The sequence below is a fragment of the Hylobates moloch genome, unplaced genomic scaffold (genome assembly GCF_009828535.3).
Source record: "Hylobates moloch isolate HMO894 unplaced genomic scaffold, HMol_V3 SCAFFOLD_53, whole genome shotgun sequence".
Lineage (NCBI taxonomy): Eukaryota > Metazoa > Chordata > Mammalia > Primates > Hylobatidae > Hylobates > Hylobates moloch.
In genome coordinates this window covers 253,142-274,795 of record NW_026652328.1, presented here as the reverse complement: position 1 = coordinate 274,795, position 21,654 = coordinate 253,142, and the positions used below count along the sequence as shown (strand labels likewise).

The window sequence follows — 21,654 nt, the reverse complement described above, 5'->3', positions numbered from 1 at the left end:
GGCTGAGGCAGAAGAATCACTTGAACCCGGGAGACAGAGGTTGCAGTGAGCCAAGATTGTGCCACTGCACTCCAGCCTGGGCAACAAAGCAAGACTCCATCTCAAAAAAAAAATGTAAAAAAATAGAAATACAAAAAATTAGCTGGGCATGGAGACATATACCTGTAGTTCTAGCTACTCAGGAGGCTGAGGCAGGAGGATCTCTTAAACCTGGGAGGTCAAGGCTGCAGTGAGTCTTGATCATGCCACTGGGTGACAAGAGTGCGACTCTGTCTCAAAAAAATGTATATATATAGATATTCTGAGGGTGTTTTTGTGATAATGTATAAGGAAGCTCCTTATTGTCACCAAAGTAGATAGATATTTAGTTTATTCTATTAAAATGACAATCTTGTATTTTGTCTAACATACAATTTAACAAAAAAGCATATAGACTTTTGGAATTATCCTTAGGAATATAAGTGATTGTTAAATTACTTGAGAGCATCTAGGCATGAAACTAGTAAAAATGTAAGACGTTTATTGAGAATAATAAACTTTATTGAAGGACATAAGAGGAATAAATGCAGAGTTATGCCATGTTAATAGATATGAAGAATGAATTTATAAACTCAATGCAATGCTAATCAAAACCCCAGTAGGAGCTGATCAACTTACTTAAAAATTCACATGAAAGAGTAAAGCTATATAAAAAACTAAGATAAATTTGGAATAGGAAAACAAGGGGACATGTGGTACCTAAGCACATATTAAGACATATTTCTAAAACTATAATAATCAAAACAATGAAGTATTGGTACAGGAAAGATTGTTGGATCAGATTAGAGGAAGCTTGCATATATAGAAATCTGACATGTGATTGATTAGCACTGTAAAGCCAAGGAGAAAGGGCAGACTATTTAATAAATGGTACTACTACAATCAACTTCTCTACATCACAAAAATAAGTTCCAGATGAATTAAGGAGTAAAATGTGAAACACAAGGCTCTAAAAGGAAATAAAAATTTACATCAGAAACTAAAAACATTGAGTAGTGCTACTTTCTCTTAGCCTTATTTTTATTTATAATAGGGGGGAAATCTGGTTTTTCAATATACAAATTGTGGTATACAGTCATGCATATACTGAATAACAACGTTTCAGTCAACAATGGGCCACATATATGATGTTGGTCCCAAAAGAGTATAATACTGTATTTTTACTGCACCTTTTCTGTGTTCAGAAATGTTTAGATATACAAATACTTACCACTGTGTTACAGTTGCTGACAGTATTCAGCACAGTAACATGGTTTACAGGTTTGTAGCCTAAGAGCAATACCTAGATACCTACTAGGTGTGTAGTAGGCTATACCTTCTAGGTTTTGTAAATATTATCTATGATGTTCACACAGTGACAGAATCACCTACTGATGTATTTCTCAGAATTTATCCCTGTCGTTAAGCAATGTATTCATAGAACGAAATTCTATATAGGAGTTTTTTTTCTTTTTTTAAAATTTACCACTTCCTTATGTGTAGGAATTTAAGTGAATATTTCCAGAAATATGATTCAACTTTGATAAACCTCAAAGCAATGATTATCATAAAAGGCAAGTTTTAGAGGGTTGTATATACCATGATCCTTTATATATAGGAGTCTCCCCTCCACCCCTTTTTCCATGGCTTCACTTTCCATAGTTTCAATTACCCACGGGCAACCGCAGTCTGAAAATATTAAATGGAAAATTCCAGAAATAATTTTTTTTTTGAGACAGAGTCTTGCTCTGTCACAGGCTGGAGTGCAGTGGTGCAATATCAGCTCACTGCAACCTCTGCCTCCCAGGTTCAAGCAATTCTTCTGCCTCAGTCTCCCAAGTAGCTGGGATTACAGGTGCCTGCCACCACACCCAGCTAATATTTGTATTTTCAGCAGAGACAGGGTTTTACCATGTTGGCCAGGCTGGTCTCAAACTCCTGACTTCAAGTGATCTGCCTGCATCAGCCTCCCAAAGTGCTGAGATTACAGGTGTGAGCCACCGCGCATGGCCCAGTTAATAAGTTTTAAATTGTATGCTATTCTGAGTAGTGTGATGAAATTTTGTGCTATCCTGCTCGATCCCACCTGGGATGTGAATCGTCCCTTTGTTCAGCATATCCATGCTTTATATGCTACTCACCCATTAATCACTTAGTAGCTGTTTCAGTTACTAGATTGACTGTTACAGTATTGCAGCACTTGTGGTCAAGTAACCCTTATTTTACGTAATACTAACCCCCCCCCCCCCCCATGTACAAGAGTAGTGATGCTGGCATGTTGTTTTAATTGTTCTATTTTTTTCTTAGTTCTTTCTGATAATCTCTTATTGTGCCTAATTTATAAATTAAACTTAAAAAAATTTTTTCTTCTTTTTTGAAAATGAAAATGTTTGACTGGACTGGGAAGGTTCCTCCCATCCCTCAAAGCCAGAGCTAACAAAGTTCCCTTTAGGGTCCAGATGGAGGGAACCAGGATAGGGACTGGGAAGGGACCAGGAAGCAATGAAGGGAAGGAGTGGAAAGGAATAATCCAAATGGAGAGGAATAAAGCCTCCAAAATCTTCTACCTAAAAGTAAGAGATCTTAGATCCAGGGGAATTTCCTCCCAGTGTGGTCAGGGAGACAGCGGAGCTTTAGATGCCAGTGTATTGATTTCCTTTTTTATTGAGACGAAGTCTCACCCTGTCACCCGGGCTGGAGTGCAGTGGTGCAAACTCGGCTCACTGCAACTTCCGCCTCCCGGGTTCAAGCGATTCTCCTGCCTCAGCCTCCCAAGTAACTGGGACTACAGGCACACGCCACCATGCCCAGCTAATTTTTTGCACTTTTTCACTAGAGACGGAGTTTTCGCCATGTTGGCCAGGGTGATCTAGAACTCCTGACCTCAAGTGATCTGCCTGACTCGGCCTCCCAAAGTGCTGGGATTTAAGGCATGAGCCACTGCACCTGTCCTGTATAATGATTTCTGATCATGTTGGGGGAACCTGGGGTTCTCCACAGATCCCATCCTCATAGGCCAGTCATGTCAGCTGAAGAATTCCAAGGTTTATAAATTTGGAAAGGAGAACTTCATTTCTCATAAAGGGTTGCAGCCTACAGGGTGGCCATTCTAACAGGCTGGGAAGCATAGCCTCCAGTCAAAAGCCAGAAATAGGTAGTTCCTCAACTTTATCATAGGTATGTATGTGTAGGAAAAAAAAATACTATATATAGGGTTCTGTACTATCTGCATTTGGGTATTCACTGAGGGTCTTAGAACATATCCTCCATGTATAGGGGATATTACTATAAAATATAAATATATGCAAAGTCATACTATATTTGGTTATTTAATACTGTACAGCAAATTACAACAAAGGGGCATAAACTAATCTTTTATTATCTCTCATGTTTCTGTGGATTAGGGATTTAGGAATAGTTTGGCTGAGCAGTTTGTAGTCTTATGAGGGTGCAGCCCCATGTCAGTCAGGGCCTTAATCATCTGGCTTGACTGAGGCCAGAAGATCTGATTCTAAGGTGACTCACTAACATGGTTGACAAGTTTACTTTTGGTCAAGAAGGTACCACTTCTCCATGTGGGCTTCTCCATAGGGCTGCAGGATTGTCCTCATGATATGATGACCGGCTTCCCCTAGAGCAAGTGTACAAGAGACCAAAGCAGAAGTAAAGTCTATTATGACATAGTCTTGGAAGTTACACATCATCACTTCAGCTGTATCATATTGGTTCTGCAGACCAGCCCTGATTTAATGTGGATGACACTACACAGGGCATGAATATAGACAATCCCTGACTTCTGATGGTTCAACTTATAGTTTTTTGACTTTATGATGGATTTGTTGGAGTATTAAATGCATTTTTTGACTTACAGTGGGTTTATGCAGAGGTAATCTCATCATAAGTCAACAGGCATCTATTGCAAACTGAGTAATTTATGAAGAAAAGATTGATTTGGCTTACAGTTCTGGGAAGTCCAAGATCGAGGAGTCCATCTAGTGAGGGTCTTCTTGCTGCATTGTAACATGGCAGAAGGCATCACATGGTGAGGAAGTGTGCACAGGAGACAGAGAGGGGAAATTGACTTGAATTCACCCTTTTTGTTTTATCAGGAATCCACTCCCCCAGTAACTAACCCACTCCTGTGATAATGGCAAAAATCCAGTTAACGGGGCAGAGCCTTCATGACCCAATCACCTCTTAAAGGTCCTGCCTCTCAACACTGTTACAGTGGCAATTAAATTTCTTTTTTTTTTCTTTTTTTTTATTATTATTATACTTTAGGTTTTAGGGTACATGTACACAATGTGCAGGTTTGTTACATATGTATCCATGTGCCATGTTGTTTTGCTGCACCCATTAACTCATCATTTAGCATTAGGTATATCTCCTAATGCTGTCCCTCCCCCCACCCCACAACAGTCCCCGGAGTGTGATGTTCCCCTTCCTGTGTCCATGAGTTCTTATTGTTCAGTTCCCACCTATGAGTGAGAACATGCGGTGTTTGGTTTTTTGTCCTTGCGATAGTTTACTGAGAATGATGTTTTCCAGTTTCATCCATGTCCCTACAAAGGACATGAACTCATCATTTTTTATGGCTGCATAGTATTCCAGATAGACTGGATTAAGAAAATGTGGCACATATACACCATGGCAATTAAATTTCAAGGTAAGTTTTGGAGGAGACATTCAAACCATAGCAGATACTTACAGGCAAGGATTATAGAGAGCCTTCTTGAAGGCTGGCTATCACAATACTAAATATTGTGTATTGAGATGTATGTTTGTGCATGCGTGTGTGTGTGTCTGCCTGTGCGTGTGTGTGTGTATAAATGGATGGAAATGGTAAACGCCAACTACCAACTTCAGGATAGTGGCTTCATTTGGAAAAAGATCACCCTGCTTTAGTGGAAAATTGAACTGGAGCAAGGCTGGAATGAAGGACTCCAATTACAATGTAGCTGATAGAAGAAAGAGATGGTGGTGGCCTGGACTAAAATGGTGGTAGTGTAGAGAGTATCAGAGGGCTTAGAGCTGTTTAAAAAATAGAATGAAAGGACCGGGGTTGGTGGCTCACACCTGTAATCCCAGCACTTTGGGAGGCCAAGACGGGTGGATCACAAGGTCAGGCATTCGAGACCAGCCTGGCCAACATAGTGAAACCACGTCTCTACTAAAAATACAAAAAATTAGCCGGGCATGGTGGCAGGCACCTGTAATCCCAGCTACTCGGGAGGCTGAGGCAGGAGAAATGCTTGAGCCTGGGAGGTGGTGGTTGCCGTGAGCCGAGATTCCGCCACTGCACTGCACTCCAGCGTGGGTGATAGAGCAAGACTCCAAAAAAAAAAAAAAAAAAAAAATTGAATGAAAGCACATGATGACTGATAAGATATGAGAAATGTCAGATTCTGGCTCTACGAATAGTCAAGGATGCCAGGTAATTTTCTGGCTTGGTCAAAAATAAAATAATGGTGGTGTTATTGGTTGAGATTATGGGTGGTTAGGGAAGATGGATTCACTTTTAGGACTTTTGAGTTTCAGTTATGGCTGTGGGAGACCCAATTTCTAGCAGACAATTGAATATAGGCTTGGGATATCATCAGCATTTACATGAGACTGTGGGAGGACGTGAGATTGCCTAGAGAGTATGTGAATTGAGAAGCACAGAGGCCTAGGACAAAGCACTTAGAAACTTTTAAGGGATGAATAGAGGAAGAATAGCTTATGAGGGGAAATTAGAAGGTCTAGACAGAAAGAAAAGCTAGAAGCATCATAGAAGCCGGTGGGGAAACTTTTTACAAAGGGAGGGAGTCGTTAACATCATTAGATGCTGCTAAAAAAGCAAGTTAAGAGCTAAAATTTCTACTGAATTTAGCAACCTAATGTCATGTGTGACCTAGAAGAGGATTTCTTAGTCAAATGATGAGATCCAAATTGGATTGAATTGTGACCTTAGCAGTATTACCTTTTTCTTTTTTTCTTTTTTTTTTTTTTAAGACAGAGTTTTGCTCTTGTTGCCCAGGCTGGAGTGCAGTGGCACGATCTCAGCTCACTGCACCCTCCGCCTCCTGGGTTCAAGTAATTCTTCTGCCTTGGGTGCCTGAGTAGCTAGGATTACAGGTGTCTGCCACTACACCTGGCTAATTTTTTATATTTTTAGTAGAGATGGAGTTTCACCATGTTGGCCAGACTGGTCTCGAACTCCTGACCTCAGGTGATCCACCCACCTCGGCCTCCCAAAGTGCTAGGATTACAGGCATGAGCCACCGTGCTTGGCTGAGGAATATTATCTAACGTTACTAGACTCTATTATTCTTAGCTGCAAAAGAAGGATGTTAGTTTGCATGATCTCTCTGGCCTTCCAACACTGAAATTCTATGATTATATCTCACACTTACGATGCAGAATATTACAGAAAATGGGGAGGAAATCGACAATGTTAAGATCATAAGCCCCTGAAATCATCCATCATATATAGTTCTACTTCAAGTAGCTTTGCAGAAAAACCCCAACATGTGCTTCCTTGTGTACCAGTTCCCTTTCATAATAAGCCCTCAAGATATATACAGGTGATATATTTTAGTGGAGATTTTACTCATTATTTTGAACACCAGCCAAACTTCATACTATATATTTTACAAGCATTTTAAAAATATTTTACAAAATAATAAACATTTGTATTTTACGACTTTTTTCAACTCCTGATGCCTCAAAGCCATTTTTAAAATATGTATTCCTTCTTCAAATGCAATTGTTTGTAGTTCCTGCACTACTCTTCTGAGTCTGCACAATTCCACAGCTTTTTGTTTTTATGCCTAAATCTGTTATCATGTTCTAGCTCTAAGTATTCATGTTGAATGCTCCACAATTTCTAGGCTTTTTTTGAAGCACACTGCTCTGGAACATACTTATATTATTTCTTATTTTATTCATATGGAAATCAAAACAAAAGATAAAAAAAATCCAACCAAACAGCCACTTGATGCAATTTATACTTTAAAAGAATATTTTGTCTCTAGATAATAGTAGCTGACAACTGTCATTAGCTTATGAATACCCATTGTGACTTCACTACAGCCACCTGTTTATTGTTTATATTGTGAAACTTGAGGAACCTTGGCAATTGTTATTCCTGAGTTGCAAACTAAGAAATCTAACGTTGACATTACAATCTACTGTGTAGGAAAGAAGCAGGCCTTGGGATTTCAAAAGCAGTATAATAAAGGCTTGTCAGCTCTGAATTGCATTATTCCTTGTAGAGTTTCTCAAAAGCTTTCTTATTTCATTCCCTTGAAAAAAGCATCATGCTCTTTAAAGGAAGAAGTTAAATTGGGTATGAAAGACCTCCATATTCTCTGTTGACTTTGTCTCAGTTATTTTAAAACAGTAACCCCTAAGCATTTACCTGTGAAACTGATGTTTTAGTGCATTTGTAACTGCCCAACAGCTTCTCTGTGCCCACTGCCTAGATAGAACCAATTTGTCAAGAGAGGAGAATTGCAATAGAGAAAGAGTTTAATTCACACAGAGCTGGCTGAACAGGAGACTGGAGTTTTATTACTCAAATTAGTCTCCCCAAATTGGAGGCCAGGATTCTTCAAGGATAGTTTGGTGGGCAGGGGGCTAAGGGAATGAGTGCTGCTGATTGGTTGTGGATACAGTCATAGGGGTGTGGAAAATGGTCCTCATGTGCTGAGTCCTCTTCTGGGTGGGGGCCACAGGAGCCTGAAAGGACATCTCAAAAGGCTAATCTTAGGTTCTACAACAGTGATGTTATCTGCATGAGTGGGAGTGGGGAAGTTGCAAATCTTGTGACCTCTGGAATAATGGCTTGGTAATCCCTTCCACTTATATCTTAGCAGAATTCAGCCTCCTCCCATCTTCCTAACCTGTTGCTCTTTCGTTAGTTTTGTGAAGGCAGTTTATTTTGGGGGAAGGCGTATTATTTAAACTAAAAACTAAATTTCTCCCAAAGCTAGCTAGGCCCAAGCCCAGGAATGACCAAGGGCAGTTTGGAGGTTAAAGGAAATATGGAGTTGGTTAGATTAGGTGTCTTTCACTGTCATAATTTTCTCACTTTTATAATTTTTGCAAAGACAGTTTCAAGATCCCCCAAATATATTTCAGACTCACAGATTCTATCTTGTATTTAAATTCAGCTCTCTCTGCTTCTTGATCTGTGGTTACTCTTTTTCACATACAGAAAGGGGATAATTGGATAATTTAATCACTAGTCTTAATGACTTCATCATCATTACTGCCTATAGAAAAGATAGAAATATTCTCACGTTAGTGGTTCTGACTTCCGGAAACAGTAGATTAATTGTTAAGGATTATTTTAGAACAAGAAGGAATATGACAAATTTTAAAAATATCTTTAGGTATTGCAAACTTTAGATAGTACATACTATATATTCAATTCAAATTACTATTTTGACTTCTTCTTCCTTAGGAAACAGACTATTCCTTTGGAAGGAAAAAGGCAATAAGGATTCTGATTTTGCCTTTTAGTTTTTATGTAAAAATTCAAATCGTACATCCATGAAGTATTAACTGCTATGGGAATTACTATCCTGCTATAAACAACTAGAACACCAGACAAAATATCTGAAACAACTGTTTTCAGATACTGGACAACAGGCACATGGGACTGTGATGCCTGAGATAAGAGGAACAAATGAGTTGAACCCTGCATTGGTTGAGTTTACAGCCTGAGGCAGCCTCTAAACTGCATCACAGAGAGGGGAAACAGAGCTTGGCCATCTAGTTAAGATGAAGAAACAGAGATCAGAGTTTGTAAATCCCAAGGCAACTAGAATTTATGAGACAGAGATTTACAGAGGAAGGAGCTATGAAGAGAAAGAGGAGTCTCGGAAATCTGCATAGGCATCCTGTGAGGCTTTGGCTGAATTCTAAACCACAAGACCAGCTTAGAACAACTTCCTAGAAAATAACTATTGCCAGTAATATAAAATGAATAATTTTGCTTCCCTCTAGCCACAGTAGAGAGATACACTTGAACACATGAACATTTGGTAGACATTCTCAGAAGAACCATATCTTAGAAGTAGGGACAAATTGGTCCTAGAATAAAGATTCTCTAGATCTGTCCTAAAAGAATTTTTTGAAGTCTTGAAAGGGCCAAACTAACATGCAAGTATTTTAACTGTACAAGATCCAGCACTCAACAATGTAAAATTAAAAATTTCTAACCACCGATCAAAAATTATTAGGCATATGAAGAAGCAAAAAATAAGCCTTCCAAAAATTCAGTCAATGAACAGACCTAGAAATGTCAGAGATAATGGAATAAACAGCCAAGAATGTTAAAATAGCTGTCATAAATATGATCCTTATGCTCATAGAGAAAAGGAAAAGTGTAAGTATAATGTGAAAAGAAATGGAAGATATAAAAACAAATGCAACTTCTAGAGGTGAAAAATATGTCTGAAATGAAAACACCATATAGATGGAATTACCAGGAAATTAGACACTGCAGAAGAAAAAAAATCCATGATGTTAAAGTATATTGCAATTAAAACTATCCAAAATGAAGCTGAGAGGGGGAAAAAAAGCCCCTGAAATGTATGAAGAAAGCCTCAGTGACCTGTGAGACAATATCACATGGCCTAACATAAGTGTAATTGGAATCCCAGAAGGGTAGGAGACAGAAAAAAAGAATAGTTGAATAAAGGTCAAAAGTTTTCCAAATTTGAGGAAAGCCAGATCTAAAAAATCTAACAACTCCCAACCATTCATAAAGAAAAGCAAAGCACATCACAGTCAAATTGTTGAAAACCAATGATAAAAGGAAAATGTTGAAAAGCAGGCAGAGGGCTGGGCATGGTGGCTTACACCTGTGAGCCCAGCATTTTGGGAAGCTGAGGCAGGGGGATTGCTTGAGACCAGCCTGGGCAACATAGTGAGACCCTGTCTCTACAAAAATTAAAATTAAAAATTAAAATTAAAAAAATTAGCTGGCCCAGCACTTTGGGAGGCTGAGGCAGGTGGATCCCCTGAGGTCAGGAGTTCGAGACCAGCCTGGCCAACGTGGTGAAACCCTATCTCTACTAAAAATACAAAAATTTGCTGAGTGTGATGTTGTGTACCTGTAATCCCAGCTATTGGGGAGGCTGAGGCAGAAGAATCGCTTGAACACGGGAGGTGAAGGCTACAGTGAGCCAAGATCACACCACTGCACTCCAGCCTGGGTGACAGAGCGCGACTCTGTCTCAAAAATAAAATAAAATAAATTAGCTGGGCATGGTGGCACATGCCTGTAGTCCCAGCTACTTTGGAGGCTGAGGCGGGAGTATCCAGTGAGCCCAGTAGTTTGAGACTGAGTGAGCTATGATGGTGCCACTGAACTCCAGCCTGGGCAACGGAATGAGACCCTGTCTTTATTAAAAAGTAAAAGTTTTAAAAAGGCAGACAGAGAAAAAAAGACATAGAGGAACAAAGATAAGAATATACACAAACTCTTATCATATACTATGCAAAACAAAATTTCTTTAAAAGATAATCAAAAGGTAAACCACACAAAAATAATGTGCAGTTTATAATATACGTAGAAAAACATGTGAGAACAATACCATGAAGAATGCAAGCGGGGAAATGGACGTATTTGTTGTAAGGTCCTCTAAACTATACCTAAAGTGATATTATATTATTTGAAGACTGACCGTGATATGGTAAAGATGTATAACATAGAGCAGAATTCAGCAAACTATGACCTTCAGCAGTGCTCCTCAACCTTTTTGGCACCAGGGACCAGTTTCATGCAAGACGCTTTTTCGATGGTACCAGTCTGTAGCCTAGGGGTTGGCAACCCCCTGACCTACAGGCCAAAGCCAGCCTATTGCTTATTATAAATAAAGTTTGTTGGAACACAGCCATGCCTATTTGTTTACATATTGCCTGTGGCTGCTTTTGCACCACAGTAACAGAGTTTATAGTTATAACCGAGATCTTATGACCCACAGAGTCTAAAATATTTAATACCTCAGCCTTTACAGAAAAAAGTTTAGCAATACTTGCTCTAGAGTAATGCTTAAAAAAAATAAAATAAGGGCCAGGCGTGGTGGCTAACCCCTGTAATCCCAGCACTTTGGGAGGCCAAGGCGGGCAGATCATTTGAGGTCAGGAGTTTGAGACCAGCCTGGCCAACATAGTGAAACCCTGTCTCTACTAAAGAAAAATTAGTATGGGTGTGGTGATGGGTACCTGTAGTCCCAGCTACCCAGGAAGTAGAGGCAGGAGAATGGCTAGAACTCAGGAGGTGGAGGTTGCAGTGAGCCAAGATCACACTACTACACTCCAGCCTGGGCAACAGAGCAAGACTCTATCTCAAAAAAAATAAAAATAAATAAAATAAGGTATATTTAGTAAGTCAATAGCAGAGATTAGCCTGGACATTGTGGCTCAATCCTGTAATCCCAGCACTTTGGGATGCTGAGGTGTGAGAATTGCTTGAGTCCAGGAGTTCAAGGTCAGCCTGGGCAACATAGCGAGACCCTGTCTCTACCCCCACCAAAAAAAAAATTATCCAGGCATAGTTACATATGCCTATAGCCACTCAGGAACCTGAGGTAGGAGGATCACTTGAGCCCAGGAGATCAAGGCTGCAGTGAGCTGTGATCACACCACTGTACTCCAGGCTGGGAGACAGATTAGGACCATGTCTCCAAAAAATAAAAGTGAAAAAAAATAGAGATTAAATTGTAATAAATAGTGATTAAATGAAAAAATCCTTTTTAAAGAGATTAAAAGATAGTAAATCTAAAAAATGGCAAGAATAGAGGAAAAGTAGAAGAAAGAACAGTAGGGTCAAATAGAAAATAAGTAGTAAGATGGTAGACTTATACTCAGCCACACTTAAATTACATTAAATGCAAATAATATACATACTTTAATTAAAAGGCAGAGATTGTTAGATTGGATAAAATAGCAAGACCCAACTATAAGCTTTCTACAGGAAACTCACTTTAAATAAAACATGGATAAGGTAAAAGGATAGGGAAAGATACACTATGAAAACATGTCACACAAAGGCTTGTATGCAAATAATCATAAAAGCTTTATTCATAGTAGCCAAAACCTGGAAACAAGCCAGATGTTCATCAACAAGATAAACAAGTTGTGGTGTGTCTATGCAATGACACCCTTCTCAGTAATACAAATGAATGACTACTAATGAACTAGTTAATTAATGAACTACTAATAACAACATAGGTGAATCTCATAATCATGCCAAGAGAAAGAAGCCAAATACAAAAGGGACCATAGCGTGATTTTATTTATATAAAAATCTGTAAAAACCTAATATAATCTGTGGTGACAAAAATCAGATCAATGGTTACCCAGGGATTAACTGGGATGGGGATCAGAGAATTTGGGGGAATCATAGAAATGTTCTTTATTTTGATTCTTATGTAAAAACTCATCAGATTTCCATTTTAAGTAAGAATGTATTTTGTTATTTATAAACTATGTCTCAATTAGGGTTATTTCTTGAAAATTCAAATCATGAAAGATTTTAGTGTGAAGATTTTGTAGGTAATGTAGGCCTTATAAATTACTAGAATAGACAAGGAAATAAGATGTAAATGTCTACAACTACAACTGTGGAAAGCTTGATGCATTTTGGATTTCCAAAACATTAATCTTAACACACATTTGCTATAAACTCTTCGATTAGTAGGGATATAAATCCTTAGAAGCATAACAGAATGTAATTTTTGACTCTTATTTTATTTTTAAAAATTGTTTTTAGAAGCCAGGCACAGTGGCTCATGCCTTTAGTCCCAGCACTTTGGGTGTCCAAGGCGGGTCACTGCTCAAGCTCAGGAGTTCAAGACCAGCCTGGGCAACATGGTGAAACCCTGTCTCTACAAAACAAAAAACAAAACAAAAAAAAAAAATAGCCTGGCATGGTGGTGCACGCCTATAGTCCCAGCAACTTGGGAGGCTGAGGCAGGAGAATCGCTTGAGCTTGGGAGCTCAAGTCTGCAGTGAGCTGTGATCATGCCACTGCACTCCTGGGTGATAGAGCAAGACCCTGTCTCAAAAAAAAAAAAAAAAAAAAAGGTTTTAGACCTGGGGTCCCACTCGGTTGCTCAGGCTGGAGTGCAGTGGCACAATCATAGCTCACTAGAGATTCAAACTCCTTGGCTCAAGCAATCCTCCTGCCTCAGCCTCCTGAGTAGCTGCTACTACAGACACATGTCGCCACATCTGGTCAACTTTTGATTCTTCAAAGAAGCTAGTAAGGAAACATTATCATTTATGTATCATGTAATATGCTAAGTGTTCTAAATTATTTATGTATTTCACTCATTTCTCACAACAGCTCTGTGAGTTAGGGATTAAACCCCCTTGTTTTTTTTCGGACAGAGTCTCACTCTGTTGCCAGGCTGGAATACAGTGTCGCAGTCTTGGCTCACTGCAGCCTCCACCTCCTGGATTGAAGTGATTCTCCTGCCTCAGCCTCCCGAGTAACTGGGACTACAAGCGTGCACCACCACGCCCAGCTAATTTTTTTATTTTTAGTAGAGACAGGGTTTCACCACATTGGCCAAGATGGTCTCAATCTCTTGACCTCATGATCTTCCCACCTCGGCCTCCCAAAGTGCTGGGATTACAGGCATGAGCCACCATGCCTGGCCAAAGCCCATTTTATATATGAAAAAAGTGAGGGTCAGAGAAGTTATATAATATGCCCAAAATTACAGAGCCAAGATTCAGTCCCATATTTGACTCCAAAGCCTGTTTTCTTTCCTCAGTGCTAACATCATCTTTAAATGCTTAGTTGCTTATGTAAAAATTTTTTTATTTTAAAAATGCATTTTTTAAAAAATGTGTTTGAAAATTATTATGAAAGAGGGTTATTTTGATAGTTGTTCTACTGGGACCCTACAAATCAAGAATACTGAGGGAGAAAATAAGGAAATAGGCATTCTATGCTATACTTTTGTAGAAGATCCCTTCAATTAATAGTTCATAATAAATTTTCCCTTCATAACATTTTGTTATAAAATCTTAAACTCTGAGTTTTGGTTCTGTCTAGCCAAGCTCATGAAGACATTCAAGAGAACATGAATTGTTTTTGATAGAATGCTAACTTATGACAACTGAAGAATGGCTAGGTTCATAAATTTGGAAAGGAGACCTATATTTCTCATAAAGGTTGCAGGCTGCAGGGTGGCCATTCTGACAGGCTGTGACAGAAGCCAAAAACAGACACTTTGAGGAAGAGGCAAAAAGAACAGGAATGCATGCTGAGCAGGGTGGCCAAATATACATACTCAGTACGCTATAGGAGAGGCCATGCGTGTTTATGAAAGGAGAAATGTGTGTATGCACAACTGAGCTTCATGCCCCTTCATGGGTCCTGTGTACAAAAAATGACTGCGTCAGCATAATCTGAGGGTGGAGTTTTCAGCTCTCTGGCATCAAAAGATGAAGCAGAGGGTGTGAAAACCCTCACTGCACATTCTCAGTAGACTGGCCAGAACCACTCCACGGTTGGTGGCCTCTTGTCAGGCAAAAAAGAGGGGCAGTGTTGGTCAGTTAATTGGTTGATACCAGTGGTGGAGTCTTTTGAAAGGGCTAGTTTCTCTTAAGCCCTTAGGAAAGAATGCCTAATGGTGGCTAGCAAGGAAGGGGTATAATGAATTGTGTCTGACCTCCCATCCTGTCATGGCTGAGAACTTAGCTTTAAAGGTTTACCCTGGGGTCCCCTTGGCCAAGAGGGGGTCCATTCAGTCAGTTGAGGGGCTTAGGATTTCACTTTTGTTTCTCACTTATCAGCTTGGATATAATACTGTACTATATATACATGAATTGACTGTTTTGGAGTAAGAGTCTCACTTATTAGTGTACTTCTTGAAAGCTCTGGATCCCGAGAGCCACGTCCTACAGGCTATGAAGTCTGGCCCAGCAATCTCTGACTGCTTAATAAAATCTTGCTAAATGGAACCAGGGCTTGTATTCACCAATATCTAGAACTTCACCTGATATCCTTGAGAAAGCCTTTCCTTGACCCACTCAGAAGACAGTTCCTTGCCTGTTTTTTCATATCTGTAAAATGAGCTATGTGATCCATTTGATCTTTTATAAGCCAGTTCCCAGAATAACCTTCAACTAATGCTAAAGGGCATGTACTTAAACCTTCTTTGAAAACATTTTAAATCACACTAATAATAGACCCCCATGCAAGAATAGTAATAATATGACTTTAACTTACATTGAAATCCAATTATCATATGTTTGTGGGTCTTTTTCATTCAGATGTTACAGTGGTTTATCAAAATGGGTTACCTGTGATATCTGTGAGGCTACCATCCCGGCGTGAACGCTGTCAGTTCACACTCAAGCCTATCTCTGACTCTGTTGGTGTGTTTTTACGACAACTGCAAGAAGAGGATCGGGGAATTGACAGAGTTGCTATCTATTCACCAGGTATAGTCACCATCATTATTAATTACCATCTACCCCTCATTTCACCCCACAGCATTTCTAGACACATACATACATACCACACATGTAGCTACAAAAGAACCCTATACTGTTAACTTCAGAAAACTTTTTTCTTTTGCTTAGCACTTACCAGGAGAGGAAGTGATTTCTCTCCCAGTGGTACTCAGAATATAATTGATCGGTTTTAGCAAATGTGTATGCACAGGGAATCTCATTCAAAAGCAGCTCACATATAATGCCATGAGCAAGGATGAACAATCAATCACATTTTATATTATTGAGACTTTTTATCATTACTTTAGGTGTAGAATAAATACTTCCAGTAGTTAAACCCTCATCTCTGGAAAGAAAAGTTTGCCAAAATAAAGAAGTATATGATTTGAAAAGAATATAAAATAAGGCACTAAAAATTACCATTTTATATATTTCATTTATTTATTTTTTAATCTTTTTAAGTTTTTTTTCCCATTTTTAAGTTTTTTCCCATTGTTTTTTCCTCATTTTTACTTTAAAATTTTTCAAATCTACAGAAAACTTGAAAGGTTAGTACAATAAATGCCCATTTACCCTTCACCTGGATTCACCAGTTAACAATTACCACATTTCTACTCATCTGGCAATATAATTAGTAGACCAGCTGGTGGATGTATAATACTTTGCTAACCCCAGCATCTGTCTCTACTGAATTATTGGCAACTAATCAGTGACTATACTGAAAAGTACCATATGTCAGAAAATACTGTTTTTTTTCTTTTGACTCAACCAGCTTCCATTATAGACAATGTTAAGTCCATACAGCTCTCCCAGTGATCCTAGATTTCCAATGTACACCTCTAGAACTATGACCATTAATTATTTCACTTGCTGATATAGTTCACAGGAAAAGCTGTTGTTAAATCTTCACAAACTTGAGTCCTAAAAACAGAGCTTCAACCTAAACTTTGTTTGCATAGGAAATGAGGCAAAAAGTTAACTGAAATTTTAAAAGGAAGAGGTAATTTTTAAAAACGATTTTGAAGATTGAATTTTCCTGACCATTCTTGAATAATTATGGACCTATTACAAGTTTCATTTGAAATTTTCACAGATGGTGTTCGCGTTGCTGCTTCAACAGGAATAGACCTCCTCCTCCTTGATGACTTTAAGCTGGTCATTAATGACTTAACATATCACGTACGACCACCAAAAAGAGGTAAAATAGTAACCTTGGTAAGGTCACAGAAATGTGGGAAAGGCTTTTGGAAATAACTTTATTTTTTTTCCTTGGGTAACCTTAAGAAACAGACAGTATTCAAAGAACGCTGAAAGTTTTACATACAGATAGACACTATTTCAGTTGAAGAGCTCATTGTACTTGGTACTTGGCTAGTACATCGACTAAAATCACTTCGATTCTGCCTAGATTCCAGAATGCTTTATTATCTGACATTGTCACTCTGTTTCACATAAATGAATGTCCAACATAACTGAAGCCCCTTCCCTTCATAAAGGCCAAAAGTTGTACTACTTTAATAACATTACAGGAGATATCTTTTTAAAATAAGCTATAGGCTTCTCTGTTCTCTTAAGCATTGTAATAAGTATTGAGCTTTTTTTATGGCTCAAGGTCAGCAATATGAAAGTCAATTATTGTACAATAATAATAGTTCTTAGGAACTTCTGACATGACTTTTTGTTGTTGTTGTTTTTTGTTTTTTTGAGACAAGGTCTCACGCTGTCACCCAGGATGGAGTGCAGTGGCATAATCACAGCTCACTGCAGCCTCGACCTCAAATTATCCTCCCAAGCAGCTGGAGTAGCTTGGACTACAGGCATGTGCCACCATGCCTGGATAATTTTTTTTCTTTTTGTAGAGATGAAGTCTCACTATGTCGCCCAGGCTGGTCTTGAACTTCTGGGCTCAAGCACTCCTCCCTCTCTGGCCTCCCAGAGTGTTGGGATTACAGGCGTGAACCACTGTTCCCAGCCTGTATATGCTTTTATGGGAAAAGGAAAGGTGCTCGCCTCAGACACAAATTGTAAGAGGTCACCAAAAAACTCAGTAATCAAGATAAAGAATTGTCGGGTTTTTTTGTTTGGGTTTTTTTTTTAAGAGTCTCACTCTGTCACCCAGGCTGGAGTACAGTGGCATGACACTGGCTTACTGCAGCCTCCACTTCCCAGGTTCAAGCCAGATACAGGTTTCACCATATTGGTCAGGCTGGCCTCGAACTCTTGACCTCAGGTGATCCATACACCTTGGCCTCCTAAAGTGCTGTGATTACAGGCATGAGCCACTATTCCCAGCTGCCAGGCTAATTTTTCTTTTTTTTTTTTTTTTTTTTAGTAGAGATGGGGTTTCACCATGTTGGCCAGAATGGTCTTGAACTCCTGACCTCAAGTTATCCACCTGCCTCAGCCTCCCAAAGTGCTGAGATTATAGCCATGAGTCACCGCACCCAGCAAGATAAATAGTATTTTTATGTACTATTTTAAAAAACCAGAGTTAATGCAAAAAATGCATGATGAACAAAATTTTAAATAAAGACAGAGTCAGTATTGCTAATATTTCTTTTCATCCTGGCCTCTGCTATGGCTCTGCACAGTGCAATGCTAAGTAGCCCTCTAAAATAGCATTTTGAGTTGTGTCTTTTTTTTTTTTTTTTCTTTGAGACTGAGTCTTGCTCTGTCACCCAGGCTAGAGTGCAGTGGCACAATCTCGGCTCACTGAAAGTTCCGCCTCCCGGATTCATGCCATTCTCCTGCCTCAGCCTCCCGAGTAGCTGGGACTACAGGCGCCTGCCACCACACCTGGCTAATTTTTTGTATTTTTAGTAGAGATAGGGTTTCACCGTGTTAGCCAGGATGGTCCCGATCTCCTGACCTTGTGATCCGCCCGCCACGGCCTCCCAAAGTGCTGGGATTACAGGCGTGAGCCACCGCGACCGGCCGAGTTGTGTCTTTTTTGGTCCTGTTTCTCTATTTACCCTTGATATTTATTGTAACTCACTGCTGTTGTTAATGCCCCTTCCACCACTCCTTCCACCAGCCCCATAGGACAGCAGTTCCCAACCTTTTTGGCACCAGGGACCAGTTTTGTTAAAGATAATTTTTCCACTGACAGTGGGGGCGGGGGCAGAGGCGGTGGTTTTGGAATGAAACTGTTTCACCTCAGATCCTCAGGCATCAGTTAGATTCTCATAAGAAGCGCACAACCTAGATCCCTCACATGCACAATTTACAATAGGGTTTGTGCTCTATGAGATCTAATGCTGCTGCTGATCTGACAGGAGGTGGAGCTCAGGCAGTAATGCTCACTCACTGGCCTCCTCCTGTGCAGCCTGGTTCCTAATAGGCCACTGACCAGTACTGGTTTGCACCCCAGGGGTGGGGGACCGCTGCTGTAGGACATTCCTTCTTTTCAATCCTGCTTTTAAGAATTGGGTTTAGGCCTGGCAAGGTGGCTCACACCTGTAATCCCAGCACTTTAGGAAGCTGAGGCAGGAGGATTGCTTAAGACCAGGAGTTTGGGACCAGCCTGGGCAACACAGTAGCAACCAGCCTGGGCAACACATCTTTTAAAAAAAAAAAAAAAAGAAAAAGAAAAAGAAAGAATTGGGTGTAACATAGAAAAGTTCTGAGTGAAACCCTGTTATTAAATTCCTCTGTAATCTGGTCCACATCTACCTTTTAAAATGTTTTCTTTCCCTCCTGCATGTTGCCTACTTTTTCTCCACTGTGTATTCCTTCGTGGTTTCCTGAACTATGCCCCGTTCTTTTCCATCTCACTGTTTGCTCACGTTCCTCTGCCGAAGATGCCTTTCTTTCTAACCCCTGTTTTCTCAAGTCAAACTTGTCAGTATTGACTCTTCCAGTAAACCTTTAATGATCATACTCTTTCTGTCTCTGACCCCTGACCAACCAAAAATGATTAATCTCTTCTCTGAATTTTGCTTCGTCCTTTTCTTTGATGCTGTGAGGGAAGGCACTGTGATTTTGTATTCCCCATTGATTCCTTCTACATTGAGTGAATTAAATGTGTTCTCTGGGTAGCATTTTGATTGTGCAGAGGCCATATTCACTTTCTTTAAGCTAAATGAGAGGGAGCTAGCTGGGAGAAAGTATATAAAAGTGTCCTTAAATAGTAAGAATGGAAAGATATTCTTTAAATACAGTTGACTGTTGAACAAAGCAGGTTTGAAAAACCTTGCAAACGAACCACATAACCTAGAAATATCTAAAAAATTAAGAAAAGTTAAGTATGTCATGAATGCATGAAATATGTGTAGACACAAGTCTATCTTATTTATTTTATTTTATTTTATTTTTGAGACAGTCTCTCTCTGTCCCCCAGGCTGGAGTGCAGCAGTGCAATCTCAGTTCACTGCAACCTCTGCCTCCCGAGTTCAAATTATTCTCCTCCCTCAGCCTCCCTGTAACTGGGATTACAGGCACGTGCCACCATGCCTGGCTAATTTTTGTATTTTTAGTAGAGATGGGGTTTCACCATGTTGGCCAGGCAGGTCTTGAACTCCTGACCTCAGGTGATCCACCCACCTCGGCCTCCCAAAGTGCTGGGATTACAGGCATGAACCACCACACCCTTCCTATTTTTTATCGTTTACTACCATAAAATATATACATATCTATTATAAAAAGTTAAAAATTATCAAAACTTATGCACACATAGACCATGCATGATGCCATTTGCAGTTGACAGAAATGTAAACAAATGTAAAGATGCAGTATTAAATAATATCTGCATAAAATTGACTCTAGTACATAGTATACTACTCTAGTAATTTCTTTTTTTTTTTTTTCGAGACGGAGTCTCGCTCTGTCGCCCAGGCTGGAGTGCAGTGGCGCAATCTCGGCTCACTGCAAGCTCCGCCTCCCGGGTTCACGCCATTCTTCTGCCTCAGCCTCTCCGAGTAGCTGGGACTATAGGCGCCCGCCACCACGCCCGGCTAATTTTTTGTATTTTTAGTAGAGACGGGGTTTCACCGTGGTCTCGATCTCCTGACCTCATAATCCGCCCGCCTCGGCCTCCCGAAGTGCTGGGATTACAAGTGTGAGCCACCGCGCCCAGCCAACTCTAGTAATTTCATAGCCACCTCTTGTTGCTATTGCGGTAAACTCAAGTGTTTTTAATATCACATACCACACAGTTTTAAAATGCTGTGTGGTGCTAATTATCTCCTCATGGATAGTTCTTCTTTCCAGTAAATTGTCTATTGCAGTAAAAATTGATCTCTTTCAGTTCTCGAAATTTTTTTGTGTTTAGTCCACCTTGAATAACACTGTGGGACCCATACGAAGTGCTACCAGTGATGCTGGAAATGCTCCCAAGAAGCAGAGAAAAGTGATATGACATTGCAAGAAAAAGTTGGATTGCTTGATATGTACCGTAGACTGAGGTCTGCAGCTATGGTTGCCCATCATTTTAGACAGATGATTTATCTTGTAAACAGACAATGTAAACTTACAATGTAGATAAATACAGTACAACACTATAAATTTATTTTCCCTTCTTTATGATTTTAATGTTTTCTTTTCTCTGGCTTTACTGTAAGAATACAGTATATAATACATATACAAAACATTCGTTAATTATGTTATTGGTAAGGCTTCTAGTCCAGGTAGGCTATTAGTAGTTAAGTTTTTGAGGTTTCAAAAGTTGTAGGAGGGTGGTGCCCCAACCCCCCCCGCCCCCTGCCACATTGTTCAAGGGTCAACTGTAGTAAGACATTATCAAATCAGATTTTTTGAAGTTGGAATAATTAAACATGTAGACCAGGGACAGTTAGCCATTTATCAGCTATGCTAATGTGTTTTTCTTCTTTATTCCCTGATTCTCGGGCTAGAAGTTCTCTTTAAAATAACAGAAGTACAAGTCCTATTTTACAGAGGTGTGTTTTTGTGTAAATTATTTAGAGAGTTCACCTGTTTAGATTTTCTATTGGTAACTTTCTGAAAGTTCACTAATATAATGCTATATAAAGTATAACAATCAGGAAAGTTAAGATGTGAGTTTCCATGTATTATGTTGTCAAAAACTAAAGGTATTGTAATCAATTAATAAATACCAACCATTTCTGTAATAACTGTATTTTTTAAACAGAAATGAACGTTTAGTTTTTTAAATAAAGCTTTTCTCAAATTGAATAAGAAAAGATAGAAATT

The 21,654-nt window shown here is 39.4% G+C and overlaps 1 protein-coding gene across 1 annotated transcript in view; it reads left to right on the top strand.

The window, feature by feature from the left end:
- The window catches only part of LOC116463690 (calcium uniporter protein, mitochondrial), a 211,029-nt gene that overhangs the window by 166,793 nt on the left and 22,582 nt on the right, over positions 1-21,654 (top strand). The window contains exons 3-4 of the mRNA XM_032146901.2: positions 15,304-15,474; positions 16,580-16,684. Coding sequence (XP_032002792.1) covers positions 15,304-15,474; positions 16,580-16,684 — 276 coding nt within the window. The remainder of the gene's footprint in view (positions 1-15,303; positions 15,475-16,579; positions 16,685-21,654) is intronic.